We start from the raw sequence: 16,089 nt of genomic DNA, 5'->3' as shown, positions 1-16,089 counted from the left end.
CCTCTCTGGGGTGGATACTCGCACCTTACGGAGACTTCCTCCCCTTCCCGTTTCTGCAGCAGCTGTGGCCGCTGCTCCCAGGAGCCTGAGAATTAACCCTCGGGTCAGGGAGCCCCCTGCTTGCCCCAGAGCTTAGAGGGGCCCCCTCCTCAGGAAGTCCTCCCTGCGCTATACTCAGTGCCCCCCCTTCCGCCCCCTGCCGCCTCACCCCTCCTCCCCACACCCCTCATGCCACCTCACTAGCATCCCTCCTCCTCCCCCCACGCCTCTGCCCTCACCTGAGGCCAGGAGCACCAGCAGGACAAGGGGCAGCAGGTGCGTGGCCTCCCAGGCCATGGCCCTCAGTGGGAGCTGGGGAGGCAGTGGCCGCCCTGAGGAGAGGTGCCCGAGCTGGCGGGTTCAGCAGCCGCTCAGCCTGTCTGGGAAGAAGAGCTGAGGAAGGCAAAGACTGCAGGTGGGAGGTGGGGAGGGGGGCAGGGAGGAGGGGAGGCCTGGGCCTACGCAGGACCCTCCCCTGCCCCGCTGCCTCTGGGCCTGGGTGGGGGCTCTCTGGGCCAAGCCTGCCCGCTGCCTCCCTCCCATGGGCGTGGGGAAATCGGTGAAAGCCCCGGAGGAAACGATGGTGAAATAAGAAGCCATTTCTCCTCCCCCTTTCTCCCCTCTGTCCTACCAATTCCTTCCCAGCCTCAACTTTCTCCTCGCCACCACGAAAAGCAGGGCTGAGGGTGAGTGACAGAGGCGGGGACCCTCTGGAGGCCCAGTGGTCAGAGGCCTCCTGCCCAGGCCTGCTGGGAATTGGGGCGTCCTGTGGGGACCGGAGGGGCAGGAGGAGGTGGGGAGTCATTTCCAGGGAAGGAGGTGCAGAGAAGGTCCTGGCAAGGGTGGGAGAGCAAAGCAGACCTTGGCGGGGGGGGGGGGGGGAGTGGGGGGCAGGAGATGGGTGCAAAAGGAGGGGATGGGGGGAGAAAGGGGTCTCTGCCCTCTGTGTCCCCAGCTCCCAGCTTGCCACTGTCATCACGCCGTAAGCATTTGCTGAAAGGCCATAGTAACCAAGCTCTCTTAGAAAATAATTTGTACTTTACATCCCCGTGACTAAAGGGCACCTAGCCAACAATAACTCGGTGTGGTGCCAGGGCGAGAACCGCTTTGTAAAGTGTGTGACTGTCCACCTCTATGCTGTACACCTGAAAGCAACACAAAATCACAGTGAATGCACACTGTGACTGAAAAGTAAAAATTGAACTGTAAAGGAAGGGAATCTGTCATCAGAGGAGCTACAGGAAAACAATTGTCACGGCTGCTTATAGTCACTAGACAGACAACCAGGTCAGAGAGCCCTGCACACACGGGGCGTGGCCGGCGGGGCTGGCAGGGGCAGACTCCCGAGGCAGAGACTGGCATGGGGGGAGGGGGGCACAGTGCTGGGACCAGGCTGGGAGGCAAGGGCAGGAGCAGCCCTCGGCCACCAGGAGGCTCCGGCCACCCTCTGAGGACAGGCTGCCTGCCCCCCGGGACCTTAGTCCCCTGCCTAAGGAGCGTGGGCTGCCCTGGGAGGGGTCACCTGCGGAGGGCCTTCCACCCTCACTGCTCCCAGCACTGGGGTGAGTCCCTCAGCCCTGCAGGAGGAGGGGGAGGCCGGCTGAACGGCCACCGACTGCCTGGCCCGCAGCGAGGCCACCGTGTGCAGCATTTGCAAGAGCCGGTAGCCTCGGGCCGCTGGCCAGCCTCACAGTGGCAGGTGGCAGGCCCACCTGCCGGCTCCTCAAACCTCCCAACGTGCCAGGGGTGCTGGGGCCTCCTCGTCCATCCTTCCCCCAGCCACCACAGGCCACCCTCGGCAGGGTACGCCGTCTCATCCCAATGCTCGGGAAGCTCGGTTCTCACCGCCTGAGGCAGCCGCGGCCTCGGGCTGCCTGACACCCGCCCCTGCCTGCACCCCTGCCTGGGTCTGCTGGGACCTGGTCCCCTGGAGCTCAGGGACAGGGGGGAGAGGAAGACGGAAGTGAGATGCTGGGATTCGGGGGAGGGTGTCCCAGAGGCCTGGCAGCTGGGGAGCTGGGGCCGGGTGTGCACCGCCTCTAGGTGCTGTGTCCTTCCTTGCCAAGGGTCATGTGGGAGCGGGCTCTACGGATGGGCAGCGTGCACGGGTCTGCCTGGCCCTGGGGCCCCTGATCCTGGGCAAGCAGGGACGGTGGCCACCCTGCCTGACACCAGGGCACAGCCTGGCCTCTGCCTGGGTCCTGCACCTGCCACCTAGGGACCATGTCCCCCCCTCCCCCCACCTTCCCTTTCCCCTTACAACCAAGGACAAAACAGAGAAATGGGGTCCAGAAGTCTTTAAAAACATAGAAGATGACACACAATATTAAACTTGAAACGAACTTGAGGACCAGCAACCACAGCGCACGTGCTCAGTTGCATAAAGTTCACGTTCTTTCGTTTTATTCTGAAAAGTCTTGAGGTAGGAATGAGTGTCCCCTTTCACAGGAGAGGAAAACTGAGGCCCGGGAGGGTTAGTGACATGCGCAGGGTCACCCTGGACAGGTGGCGACCCTGGTCCCTGGTCCCGGTCCTGAGCCCTGTGCACGCTCCACGGGACAGCCTGCTCTCCAAGGAGACAGGGCAGTCCGGCTGCTGTCAGGCCTCCATGGAGGTGGGCTCCTGGGGACCCGTTTTCCCCACGTGACTTAAACTCCCTCCAAGTTTTATAGCAGGTAGTAGCCACACCTTCCTGTGGGGAGGACAGATGTCAGTGTGTGTGTGTGTGTGTGTGTGTGTGTGTGTGTGTGTGTGCACCAGGCCAGCCAGTTCCAGTTGAGTCTCCCTCTGGCGCCCTCTCCAGGACACAGGGAAGAGGTGCCTCCTCCCAATGGTCCCATAGGATTACCCCCAGTTCCCTTCTCTCCCCATATCCATCTTGGAGTGGCCCCACTAAGGCCCTGGCTGTGTGGGTCTCCTGACCATGACATTTGCTCTCCCGCCTGGGAGGTCCCTGTCCCAGGGCCGAGTAGAGATGCCACATCTAGACCCACGTGTTTCTCCAGTCAGTCCAGGCTGCAGAACCCTCTTCAGGGGACAAATGCATCCAGGATTGTCCAGTCTTCCCTGCAGGAGGGGCCAGGCCTGAGCCAGGAGCCTGTGAGTCGGGGCAGCCATGGCAGGCCTCTGGGCCAGGCTCCTGGGCTGCATCTGCCCCATTGGCCCCGCCCACCCCCACCCCAGTCCTGGGCTGTGGGAGCCCTGAGCTGTCTCCCTGTGTCACAGTGGCTCCTCTCTCCCCAGGGGAGGACACCCTGGGAGGGAGGGTGTGGGGGGTGGAAATCCCCTTCCCTGAGCTGTGGCCCTCCCTTCAGGGGACCCTCCAGACCTGGAGCCCAGGTGGGGACTGGGGGAGACAGTCCTGAGTTCAGCCTCTGCACCCCAGTCTGGGGTCAGGCTGGTCCTGCCGCTGAGGGGCTGCTGGTTACAGCTGTCCCAGGAGGGGCTGGCCGGCAGGTGGCAGCAGTGAGAGGGTGGATTCTGCTGGTTCCCAGGACCTGAGGGACAAGCAGCCTGGCCAGGGCACATCGGAGGTCGGTCGGAGGGTACATGGCCGCAGGGCTGGGCTGGACATGCCCCTGGTACCTCCAGCTCTTAGTCACTTTCTCCTCCTCCTCCAGGGCGGGCCGCTGGACCCTGCTGCCTCTGGGACTTTCTTCCCCAAGTTCACGGGGAAGCTGGAGGGGAGCAGAGGGCAGCTGAGGACACAGGGTCCTGTTGGGGAGAGGGCAGCTGGCCACCCCGCCCGCTCCCCTCCGCTGGATGGCAGGGTCCAGAGGCCGTGGGAGCCGAGGCTCTGTTGGTAAACAGCACCAGGCAGCTGGGCCGGGCCCTGAGTAGATTCCCCCAGGGGCTTCCCGGGCTTCCAGTGAGGTACGCTCCGCGGGCCCCTCCCCAGGCTCCTGGCAGCCGGGACTGGGCGGGTGAGGTGCAGCCCGGGTTAGGGAGGCCTGAGCCCATCCGTGCACAAGTCCTCACCCCCCAACCTGGCTCCAGTCCAGACAGGTCCCCATCTTCACTTCTGTGACCTCCTGGGGTCCCTCGGGGAAAAGCTCCCCCACTCCGTAAGTGGCCTTAAACCACGCCGGCTTCCACGGAGGCTCCGGCCTTCCAGGTGGGACCCTCCAGGGCCTGGCAGGGCTCCTGCAAATGCTGTAGCCTGTGAGGACGGAGAGGGGTGAGGGGCGGGCTCCTGGGCTGGACCCCCCTCTCCTGGCCCTGCCCCCGCTGCCGCCAGGTCAGCCAGCGGGGATGCTGCGCTGTCCCCGCCTGCCCACCCTCCTCCCTCACCTGGGGCCTTGCAGCCCTCCTGTCACTCAGGTGAGGACGCACCACCTGGGGACCCACCGCCCTCAGGAGGCCGGGAGGAGGGGCTCTACTCACTGCCTACGTGTCTCTTCTTCCAGAAGCCATAGACCGCGATCATCATCACAGGCACCGAGAGCAAGGACAGCACGCCCGCCAGCACAGTGGGGTTAGCATCCCGGGGCCTGAGGAGACGGGAGGGAGCGGGACGTGAGCACCAGGTCCCCCACCCCCTCCCTCAGCCCCCAGCCACATCTTTACACACCACACACACACACACACACACATACCACACACACCACACACACATACACACCACACACACACCCCCCACACACCCCACACACACACACACACACCATACCCCCCCCCACACACACCACACACACATACACCATACCCCCACACACACACACCACACACACCACACACACCACACACCACACACACACATACACACACACACACACCACACACACCACATACACCATACACCACACACACATACACACACACACACACCACACACACCATACACTACACACACACACCACACACACCATACACCACACACACACCACACACACACACCACACACACACCACATACACCATACACCACACACACAGCACACACACACACCACACACACACCACATACACCATACACCACACACACACCACACACACACACCACACACACACCACATACACCATACACCACACACACAGCACACACACACACCACACACACCATACACTACACACACACACCACACACACACACCAGACACACCATACACCACACACACACCACACACACACACGTACACACACACACCACACACACACCACACACACCACACACAGCACACACACACAACACACACACACATACACACACATACATATACACACACACACCTCACACACACACCACACACACACACCACACACACCATACACCATACACACACCACACACACACACCACACACACCATACACCACACACACACCACACACACACACCACACACCACACACACACATATACACACACACACCTCACACACACACACACACCACACACACACCACATACACCGTACACCACACACACACCACACACACACACCTCACACACACACACACACACCACACACACACCACATACACCATACACCACACACACCATACACCACACACACACCACACACACCATACACCACACACACCACACACACACACCACACACACCATACACTACACACACATACACACACCTCACACACACATGCATACACACACACACATTCACACACACCACACACACAAACACACAAGAGGAGCCAGGAGAGGGGAACCCTGACAGCCCGCGGGAAGTGATGGCCTCTCTTCCGTGGGGACCCAGCTGCAGGAGAAGGCAGTGAGGCATAGGGGCGGGGGGGGGGGGTTCAGGGGAGGACGTCCCAGGTGGAGGGGAGCATCTCTCCACTTTAGCACTCCTCCTCCATTTCCCCCCCAATCTGCTCATGGTTGAGGGCAGGACTCCAAGAGAGCCCACTGGTGACAGAAGAGACCAGGGTTCTTACTCTCCTCATAGTAACAGGGGTGCTGGTCCCTCCCCCATCCTCTGTGTCAGAGGCCGGAGCTGCCCGGCCTGTATTCCTGGCCATGTCACTTCCATGTGCACCCGCCCGCAGCACCTCCATTTACTTTTTTTGTTTTTAGCTGGAGGATTTTCTCTTGCCACTGGCGCCCTTCATGCCACACATGGCCGGCAGCCCTCTGCCGATGGCCAACAGGAGCGGGAATATAAACACGCCAGCTCCCTGGCGCCCCAGGCGGCTGCTGGACCCTGGCGCCCAGAGTCCCCGGTGGGACCGAGCTCCGCTGCCCACAGAGGCCGCCCTGGCTCAGCACTCTGCAGCCGCCTTCCCCTCCGTCTCACTTCCCCCTGCTCTCCCATGTCCTGGTCTCAGAGTCTGCTTCCGGGGAACCCAAATTAAACCATCCCCATTTCCCACTCCCCGAGCCACCTCCTTGCCCTGTCCCCACCGTCTGCATCCACAGAGCCTCGTGCTGACCCCTCCCCTGCCCTCATTTCCCACTGCCGTGCTTTACGTCCTGGTTGTCACTTCTCCCTATCAGCTCCCAGCCTCCCTCCTCCCATTCAACAAGCCAGCCCGAACTTCAGCAAGGAGTGGAGGTCGGCTGTGACATGTGCACCGTGAGTTCTGTTCAGGCACCAAGAACTGTTGCCATGCCTGGTAGCATGTCACTCAACCCCCTGGCCCACGGGTACCTGATGGGGGATAATTTGTTGAGGAGCGATCTGCTGGTGTGGCACATTCTCATGGTGGGCGATGTGGGGCTCAGTGGCCCGGCCTTGGTGGAGATAGATGCAGGGGCCGCCGAGGAGGCTCTGGCATTGCTGGGAGACGCAGTCACCGTCTGGGCCTTGCTCCTTGTGGGCCCCGGGGTGGAGGGGCTGGTGAAGCTGTAGCCTGTCATGGAGCTCAGCCTGATGGTCCCCGAGGCAGTAGAAGGCAAGAGTCTGGTCAAGGTGAGGACTCCGGGCGTGAGCATCCTGACGCTGGTGGTGAAGGGGGCCCCCGGGCCCGAGGTGGGGGCGTGGCCCGTTGTGAGGACAACTCCACTCTTGAGGATGCCGGCCAGCTGTGTGAGAGGCGTGTTTCTCTCGGCTGTGGGGACTGAAGACCAGACAGGGAGGAACGTTAGAGGAGTTAGGGGCTGGGTGCTGCGAGCAGATCCCTCAGCCCAGATGGCTGCCTGGATGCCGGGGTGGGGCCTGTCCTGTCTCCCCTCCTGACCTGGGGCCTAGGATCTGCTCTGCTGAGTGACCAGGTGTGTTTCCTCGGAGGGTGATGTGAGGAGGAAGTAGGCCCAGTAAAGAAGGAAGAGACTTTTAGTCTCTTCAGCCTCCCCGCCAGGCCTCTGGGGCCCAGAGGACTCGCCTCTCCCCACACCCCTCTCTCTTGTCACTTCTAGACCCTCCTCATTTCTGCGGGTCGAAGAGATTCCTCTGCTGTGACGCTGGACAGGGTCTGTCCAGCTGCTCCATCATTGGTGATGGGATCCAGAGGTGAGGACAAGGAAGCATCGGGGGCCTAGATTCCAAAGGATGATGCAAGCAGCGGGTCGGACACCTCCCTTGGGGGCTTTCTAAGGACATCAGTCATGCTACCCTCACCCACCAACCCAGTCCCTTCCCTGCCCATTTTCTAGAGGAAGGTTGGCATTTGGACGGTGGGGGAGAAGGGACTTGTAATGCTGGAGTGCAATTCTAGGGGGCAGTGTTGGGTCTTCCTCTGCAGGGAACAAGAAACTTGGAGAGAGATGGCAGGGGACAGAGAGGGCTGCAGGGGACAGAGAGGGCTGCGGCATCCCACAGTTGTGCCTGACAAGGATGCGTTCCTGAGGGCCAGGCGGTCAGCACAGAAGATGCCCTTTTTTCTGGGCAAGGGAACCCAGAGCAAGCGGCATTGGTGAGGGTGGGCATAGAGGAGGGGCTGACCTGGAGCCAGCTCTCCCACATCATCCTGCTCAGCAGTGGGCAGACCCTCAAAGGACCCTACAAAGAACTCACAGGGAGGTGCCCTGGGAGAGCCAGCATGTGGACACTCACTTCATAGAGGCTCTCAAAGGCTGGGCAGAAAAGGAGTGGCATCCAACACTAACAGGGTCAGTGAAGTCACAGCCTTCGTTCCTGCCCCAAGGAGTTGGCAGGGGGAAGACAAGGAAAAGGTGACTAAGAGGAACCCCCCTTCCCCACCTCCAGAGAGGAAGGAGAAAGACTTAGACTTCCCCCATTTCAGGTGCCCTGGCCCATGAAACCTGTCTTCAAGGGGAGTAGAAGAGTGCATATATTGCTAGAAGATTCTGGTTTTAATTGGGCTGAGGATTTTTTATTTGCTAATGACTGAAAAGAAATGCATAGCTGGAATCTCCTGAAATTGTCATTAAGAGATGCAAGTTGAGATTTGACATAGTACAATGGTGGGGGTGGGAGGGATATGCTGAGAAAAACAAAACAATTTCGTGCTTGTATCCCTATAAATTGAGACTTCAGTAAACTGGTTTCAGCTACTTCCCTGGGACTAAGTCGGAACTAGAGAGAGGAGGAGTGAGATGGGGCTCCACACCTGAGAGACAGTAGGGTCCCTAGTTCAGAGCCAACAGAAGATGGGGATGCAGGTGGGTCAGGGACCAGCGATGGGTGGGTAATGAATCCCATCATCATTGGCTACTTTTTCAGGCTCTTTCACTGGCCCCTCACCCTCTCCTGTGTACAAACGTGGGAGGACCGTGGCACTAGGTTCTTGGCCCACCTTCTTCGTTTTCTACACTCAAGGGAGAGCTTTTATAGCTCCTTGGGTTTCTAAGAACTTTATTGAGATATAATTTACATCTCATGTAACAATTCCACTTAGTGTCAATTTCCATGATTTTTAGTATACTCACAGTCATGCATGTGGTTATATTTTTGGTATAACCACAGGCAATTTTAGAAGTTTCATCATCTCAAAAAGAAACCCCTCACCCTGTAGCCATTATCAGCCCTAAGCATCCACCAACCTACTTTCTGTCTCTATAGATTTCTCTAATCCCCTTGACTTTAAACTGTCTTTACAGAGACACTTCCCAGCCTCTCATCTGAGCTTCAGGCGGATACGTCACCTGCCTGCTTCATTCCTCCATGTGAGGTTCCGGGAGGTATCTTAATGGTCATGGGACACAATAGAGCTCTTCACTTTTCTCCTCTAAACTAGCTCCCTTACCCAGTGCACAGTCCCGCCGTCCACCTTGCTGAGGAAATGGAACACCTTGGAGTCATCCTTGATTTTTCACTTTTGCTCACCTCCCACATGAGCAAATCCTGTCTTGCCTCAAAAAACGTACAGGGTGGGCAGGAGTCTGACCATCGTCGATTTGAGCCCCTCTTTTTTCCATCTCCAGGGACCACATCCTACTCCAAGACACTGTCATTTCCAGCCAGGACACCCACATGCTCTTACCCTCCACAGTCCCTCCTCCACACAGCAGCCAGTATTGTCTTAAAGACACACACAGCACACCCCGCTAAGCTCTCCAGTAGCCATTATACTTAGAATAAAACTCAAACTCCTTCATCATGGACTTCAGGGCTTCTGTTTGACTCTCCAACCTCATCTCCTATCATTCTGCCCCACACTCAATATGGACCTGCCTGTAAGGCAGGCCTGCCTTATACAGCCCTCACTCCTTCTCACCTTGGGGCCTTTGCACATGCACTGCCCCCCCCCCCAAGGAAAGACCTTCGGAGCACCCCCATTTCAACAGAGTTAGAAAGCTCTCATCATTTAGGGCTCTGCTTGTTCTCATCTGCTCCAGGAGGTCAAGGCTGGGACTTCAGCAGCTCCCCCCACCACTGAGTTACTTTCTGGTTTATCACATTCTTTTATTTTCTTAAGAGCATCTATTGTTATCTGCAATTGTTGTCTGATGATATACTATTGCCTGTCATCTCCCACAGGGCAGAATTTTTAAACATATTTTTTTTTATTGATTTCAGAGAGGAAGGGAAAGGAAGAGAGAGGTAGAAACATCAATGATGTGAGAATCATTGATCGCCTGCCTCCTGCATGCCCCCTATTGGAGACTGAGTCCAAAAAATGGGCATGTGCCCTGACCGGGAATCGCACAGTGATCTCCTGGTTCATAGGTTGATACTCAACCATTGAGCCATGCCTGCTGAGCGAGTTGTGTCTGTTTTTGCTCACCATTGTATACTCAGAGACTAGAATAGTGGCCAGCATATAATTAGGACTCAATGAATATACACTAAACTGAAGAAAACAAAGCACAGAGAGTCCTGAGTTCGAATCTCTGCCACTAGCTGGCTCTGTTGTCTTAGACAAGGTCAGAGCCACAGAGGAGTTTTTAGATCTCATTTTCTTTGTCTATAAAATGGTGACAATAATGTTCATGAAGATGTGTGAAGAACTGTGAGAGCCCTACAGTGCAGCTCTCACAAGAGGTAGAAACATCAATGATGTGAGAATCATTGATGGATTATTATTCTTGGTACATCCGATGTTAGTGCAGGGCAGAGCAAGGGGGACACCCCCACCCTCCTGGTGCCCCAGCAGGCCTGCTCACCTGGAGACACTTCCAGCTGGAAGCCCATCAGAGGGTAGAGGGTCCCGGAGCTGTTGCGCATGCACCAGTACCGGCCCGAGTCCTGGCGCCTGAGGGCCACCATGGTGATGTTGACCACCTTGGCCTGGGCATCGTCCTGTAGCAGGTAGCGTGGTCCTGGCGCCCAGACCCGGGTAAACCCAGGCTCACACTTCTTCCTCCTGATTTTGCACCAAACCTTGCCCTCCACATGTTTCTTGCGGTTCTTGTAGGAGCACTGCACAGACAGAGTCTCCCCTTCAAAGTGATGCACTTTGGAATACACGCTCTCAGCGGGGACACCTGGGGAGACATGGAGTGTTGAGCAAGGCCCAGTGGGGGGCGGGGGGCATCATGAAACTTGGAGGGAGAGGAGGTGGGTGTTGCCCTGCCGATGTGGGACTCATGGTCCCAGGGAGAAGCAGCCCTTCCCTGAGGGAGCTTCCCAGTCTGAGGGGGCAGATGCAGGCCCTGCCTTCAGGGAGCCCCCATCAGACACAGCCCCTTCTTCATGGTATTTTCCAGTCTGAGGGAAACATGGCAAGCCCCATGTCCAGAGTCTTGTGGGAAAGACCCAGGACATGTCCTCAATAAGAGACACGCAGATGCAAGCACAAGTCATCAGGTTATGACATTCCAGAGCACAATAACTTAAGTAGAAAGAAGATCCAACCTTAAGTTGTGAAAACATTGAGTAGTTATTTATTTTACAAACTAGAGGTCCAGTGCACGAATTTGTGCACATTGAAAAGAGATTAATTATAAGAAATATTTTAATATCTCTATTTGCCCTTTCTCTATAATAGAAGTGTCAACCAAATTCACAATCGACAATGACAGATGGAGACACACATGCAATTGGTGCCAGTAAGAGTTTTACATATATAGATAAACTTGCTTAATTGGACCTACTTTCTGATTTAGCTAAACTTTTTCCAGCCCAGTGAAGTCCCCCAACTTCTCTTTCAGGTAATTGTCAGCAACACAGCAGTAAATATCAACATGAAGCAGATTATTATTGTAGGTCACGTAGGGAGAACAAAGGGTGAAATGTTTAACTGTAGCAGTGTTTGACTACATTCTGTGCAGTGAGAAAACCTTCATTTTCAAGTTCCACCATTTTTTACTTCTTTTCAGTCATGTCAAGTTTCTAAACTTTTTCATCTCCATTTTCTGGCTAATGAAAAGAAAATAGGATTCTACCAAGTCTCTTATCTACCTACTCCAGGACTTCTGTGAGGATCAAATGAGATGAGGCACATGAAAACACTTCACAGACATTTGGTTAAAGTGTAAAATGTTTGCACCTGGCTATAAAGCAAGTCGTGTTCCTGGGATGAAGAAACTCCAAGGAGTCTAGTCACTAGGGAGAGGAAGCTGGGTGTTGCTACATGACATCATTAACCAGCACCCACAGACACTATTTTTGGTCTGGGCTGTGGGCCGCATTTTGTGCCATGAGGTCTCGGCAGCATTGGCTGTGATTTGGTGAGCTGTCCCTCTGGGTGATGGCAGGGCCTGTGTCCCACTTGGGGGAAGCTGAGTGTTGCTTTGTTGGCACCAAGCCCGCAGTGCCATTTCTTTGTAAATGACCAGTGCGCATCACAGCAGCTCCTGCATTGAGCATCTGCCCCCTAGTGGTCAGTGCATATCATAGTGACCGGACGGATGGTCAGAGGGACACTTAGCATATTAGCCTTTTATATATATACTAGTGCTAAACGGGCAGTCGGACATCCCTCTCACAATCCAGGACTGCTGGCTCCCAACTGCTTGCCTCCTTGCCTTCCATATTGCCCCTAACCACTTCTGCCTGCCAGCCTGATCACCCCCTAACCACTCCCCTACAAGCCTGATTGATGCCTAACTGATCCTCTGCCAGCCTGATTGCCCCTAACTGCCCTCCCCTGCAGGCCTGGTCACCCCTAACTGCCCTCTCCTGCAGGCCTGGTCACCCCTAACTGCTCTCCCCTGGTCCCCCCCAACTGCCCTTTTCTGCAGGCCTGGTCGCCCCCAACTTCCCTCCTCTGCCGGCCTGGTCACACCTAACTGCCCTCCCCTGCAGGCTTGATCGCCCCCAACTGCCCTCCCTTGCAGGCCTGGTCCCTCCCAACTGTCCTCCCCTGCTGGCCTGATTGCCCACAACTGCCCTCCCTTGTAGACCTGGTCCCTCCCAACTGCCCTACCCTGCTGGCCATCTTGTTGTGGCCATCTTGTGTCCACATGGGGGCAGCCATCTTTGACCACATGGGGGCAGTCACCTTGTGTGTTGGAGTGATGGTCAATTTGCATATTAGTCTTTTATTAGATAGGATAGATAGGTTCGCTATAGACATCTTTTAAATAGCAAGGTGTCTTGGTTCATTCTAGGTGGTGTTTAACTTTAAAATAGCCTAGCTACATAAAACCCATGGATTAAATATGCCCCAAAGTGCGGCTCAGTTGGTTTCGCATCATCCATGCAACAAGTGGGTGCAGGTTCGATTCCCGGTCAGGGCAGGTACCAGGGTTATGGGCTCAATCCCCAGTAGGGGATGTACAGGAAGCAATTGATCCATGTTTCTCTCTCATTGATGTTTTTTTCTCTCTCCCCCTCTCCCTTCCTCTCTCTCTCTCAGGTAAAAAATAAATAAATAAATAAATAAATAATGCATAGAAACTCCCACTAGAATATAAGCCAGAGTGCAAGCATGTCGCACACTGTGCCTAGGGATGAGACATGGTCTTTATGATCCACGGTCCGGTGGGGAGGGAATAGGAATAAGTCAGATGTGTCGAGTCAGGGGACAGGAAAGAGAGCAAGCTGGGGTCGGGTCCCTCCACCCCTCTGCCTGCTGTAAGCTCAGCACTTGCCCTTTAATACCCCAAAAGCCTTCTGCAAACAAGCACAAATACACAAGTTACTCCCAGTAGGACAGAACAGAGCACACATTTGGAGTCTAAATAAACATGGTTAAAACTCTGATTCTACCACGTGAGCAGATCAGGTTGGTAATGAGAACTATGCCCGAGGACAGTGCCTTAAATACAGTAGGTGCTCAATGAATGCTTCCTTGAGTTGCTCCAGATTTCTCTAGGGCTATGATAACCAAGGGCCTGGCACCCAAGTCATCTGCCTCAGTTTCCAACCCAGCTGCCACAGCAGTTAAGGCTGGGAGTAAGGTAACACACCATCTCTGAGCATCACTTTGTCCCACGCAAATTAACACAGTGACCCAACTCAATTATATGGTAGGTGGGAGGTTTGGGGGCCCCAGGATGGTTCAGCACAGGAGACACTCTTCTGCCCTGGCAGACGGGGGGCCTCCCTGGGGGAGGTGCCTGGATGGGGTGACCTTGGAAGGGGTCTCCAGGGTACTGGGTTCATTCGTGTCCACCTTCCACCCCTCTCACAGACGGTGATGAGTGGGTTTTGCCAACCCCCTCCATTCCCAGAACTGAGCAGGAAGTGGTAACTTGGTTGCCATGGCAATGAGGGAGGCAGGATTGGGTGAGCGCCCACCTTAAGGAACATTGGTGCCTGTGGGTGGGGAAGCCCTCAGGGATTGCTTTCCCTCGGGACAGGGGGCAGTGGCATCAGCATTCTGAGAAAAAACGAGTTCAAAGCACACACGCATGATGCAATGATTCCCGTAACAGCCAACAAGGCTTTCCTGACCGAGGGCAGGGGCGCGGCTTTCTGAGTGAGGAACTAGAGTGTCCCCGGTCAGAGGTCCCGAGGGAGCCCTGCAGAGCGGGTCTGAGCTCAGCAGACCTGGGGCAGCTTTGCCTGAAGCCAGGTATTAGGGTGGAACCAGGCTAACCCAACCTCCCCTTCTCCTCCTCCAACTCCACACAATATTATACAAGGTCATTGGGCAAGAAAAAGCCAGGTGGGAGGGTCCAGCAAAAGGCCGTTCCCCCACCCTGGCGCCCCCACCTTCTCACCTGAGACGCAGCCCTGGAGCCACAGCAGGAGCAGCAGCAGGAGCAGCGTGGGGGCCATGGCTCCATCCAGCTGCGGACAGTCACAGGCCAGAGGGGCCGACACCTGGGGCCCAAGGTCAGGGCCCCCGGAAGGTGCAGGATGGACCCCTTGGGTCAGCCAGGGGAGAACCTGGGCTTCTAAACGTGAACTTGCCCATTTAGGGAAGTGAGGAAGTCACGGGACCGCTGTGACCAGCAGACCGCAGGAGCCCGCAGAGCCTGGGAGGGCGGTGCCGCAGCTGTTTCCGCCCCTCTTCCTCGAAACTTCAGGCAGCTGTGGCTGCACCACCCAGCCTGGGCCCCCAGCCCAGGGACGACTCACGCTCTCTGGATTCCATCCTGGAAACTGGTCCAATAGTCGTGCTTCCTATTCTGAGACCAGAGGCTGGTGTGAAGTTTCTAGAACCTCAGGTACAGACTTCCCTGGAATGCTCTGGGCTAACACCCAGGGGTAGGGCTTATGTGGCCAGGGCCAGGCATCAGGCATCTTGGACATTGCATTTTTCACAAACACACATTCAAAGGAGGCTCTTATAAACTCACATTCATTCATTCATTCATTCATCCCTGCTGGATGCATTCATTCTGGTTCTCTCTCTCTCTCCCTCTCTCTCTCTCTCTCTCTCTCTCTGACTCTTGGCTGGTCAGATCAGAACTGTCCCGCTTACACTTACAAATAATCTACATGCTCAAATGCAGTCTTATTTTTGTCACGGTTAGAGTGACAGGAAAAAAAATTCTAAAACTCAGAGCCCAAGCTTTGGGTTCAGGGAGGGTCCTCTGTGCCCTCACACGTGGGGGCACATGCACACACTCACTCACACATACACTCACACACATACACACACTCACATATACACACTCTCTCACATACACAACACGAACACACAAACAAGCTGCCTTTCCTTTTCGCTACATGTCTCCCTGGCCCTACCCTTCTCTCTACCTGTCCTGCCGTCCTGCCTACTCACCACCAGCTCTCAGGAGACTCCTGCTCCCTCTTGCAGGCCTCCTAAAGCAACCCTCCCCCACCGCCTCCCCAGAAGCCACACCCCCAGCCCCTTCTCCCCCAGCTCTGGCCCCAGCCAGCACACAGGCAAGCCCACTCCACTTCCTCGGCTCAACCCTATCTCACCGGTACAGCCACCCAGCTCCAGCTATAATGACCCAGCATTTGGCCAAGACCCCGCCCTCCACCTAGTCCCCAGGGCTGAGAATCAAAGGCCACACTACTGACAGCCAGGCGCTGTGTCATCTGCTCCTCCGGGTGTGAGCCCAGGACGATGCGTGCTCCCCCACTCACCTGTGCCAACTTCCTTCCGCTTTGATGGGATCAGAGCAAGAAGCCTCCAGTTTGCATGGCCAGACACAGTCTGGAACTGAGTTTGAGCCTCCAAGTCCCAAACCAAGGAATTTCTTATCTTTGCTGACCCTAAACTTTTAGTCTCTTAACTTACTCCTTGGTTCATTCCTTCATTTGTCTGTCCTAACGGTCTTACGTGCCATGGTGGTGCCAGGCGTGGGGTAGAGGAAGGAGACTCCGTTCAGCTCCCAGAGACCTGTCATGCTTTCCTCAGCCGCCCTTCCTTTCAACATTCTGC

At 56.0% G+C, this 16,089-nt stretch overlaps 1 protein-coding gene across 1 annotated transcript; it reads right to left on the bottom strand.

Annotated features, from left to right (window-relative positions):
• Positions 1-2,467: 2,467 nt before the first annotated feature.
• Positions 2,468-14,528, bottom strand: TREML2 (triggering receptor expressed on myeloid cells like 2). Its single transcript, XM_079781207.1, has 5 exons — positions 14,450-14,528; positions 10,505-10,825; positions 6,648-7,056; positions 4,423-4,529; positions 2,468-4,198 (listed from the first exon to the last, which is right to left on the bottom strand). Exons 1-5 carry the CDS (start codon positions 14,505-14,507, stop codon positions 4,014-4,016), a joined length of 1,080 nt encoding a protein of 359 aa, XP_079637333.1. The 5' UTR covers positions 14,508-14,528; the 3' UTR covers positions 2,468-4,013.
• Between the last annotated feature and the right edge of the window lie 1,561 nt (positions 14,529-16,089).

Source organism: Cnephaeus nilssonii (assembly GCF_951640355.1).
Source record: "Cnephaeus nilssonii genome assembly, chromosome: 9".
Classification (NCBI taxonomy): domain Eukaryota; kingdom Metazoa; phylum Chordata; class Mammalia; order Chiroptera; family Vespertilionidae; genus Cnephaeus; species Cnephaeus nilssonii.
The sequence above is the reverse complement of the archived record's forward strand: the minus strand, read 5'-3'. Positions and strand labels throughout refer to the sequence as shown.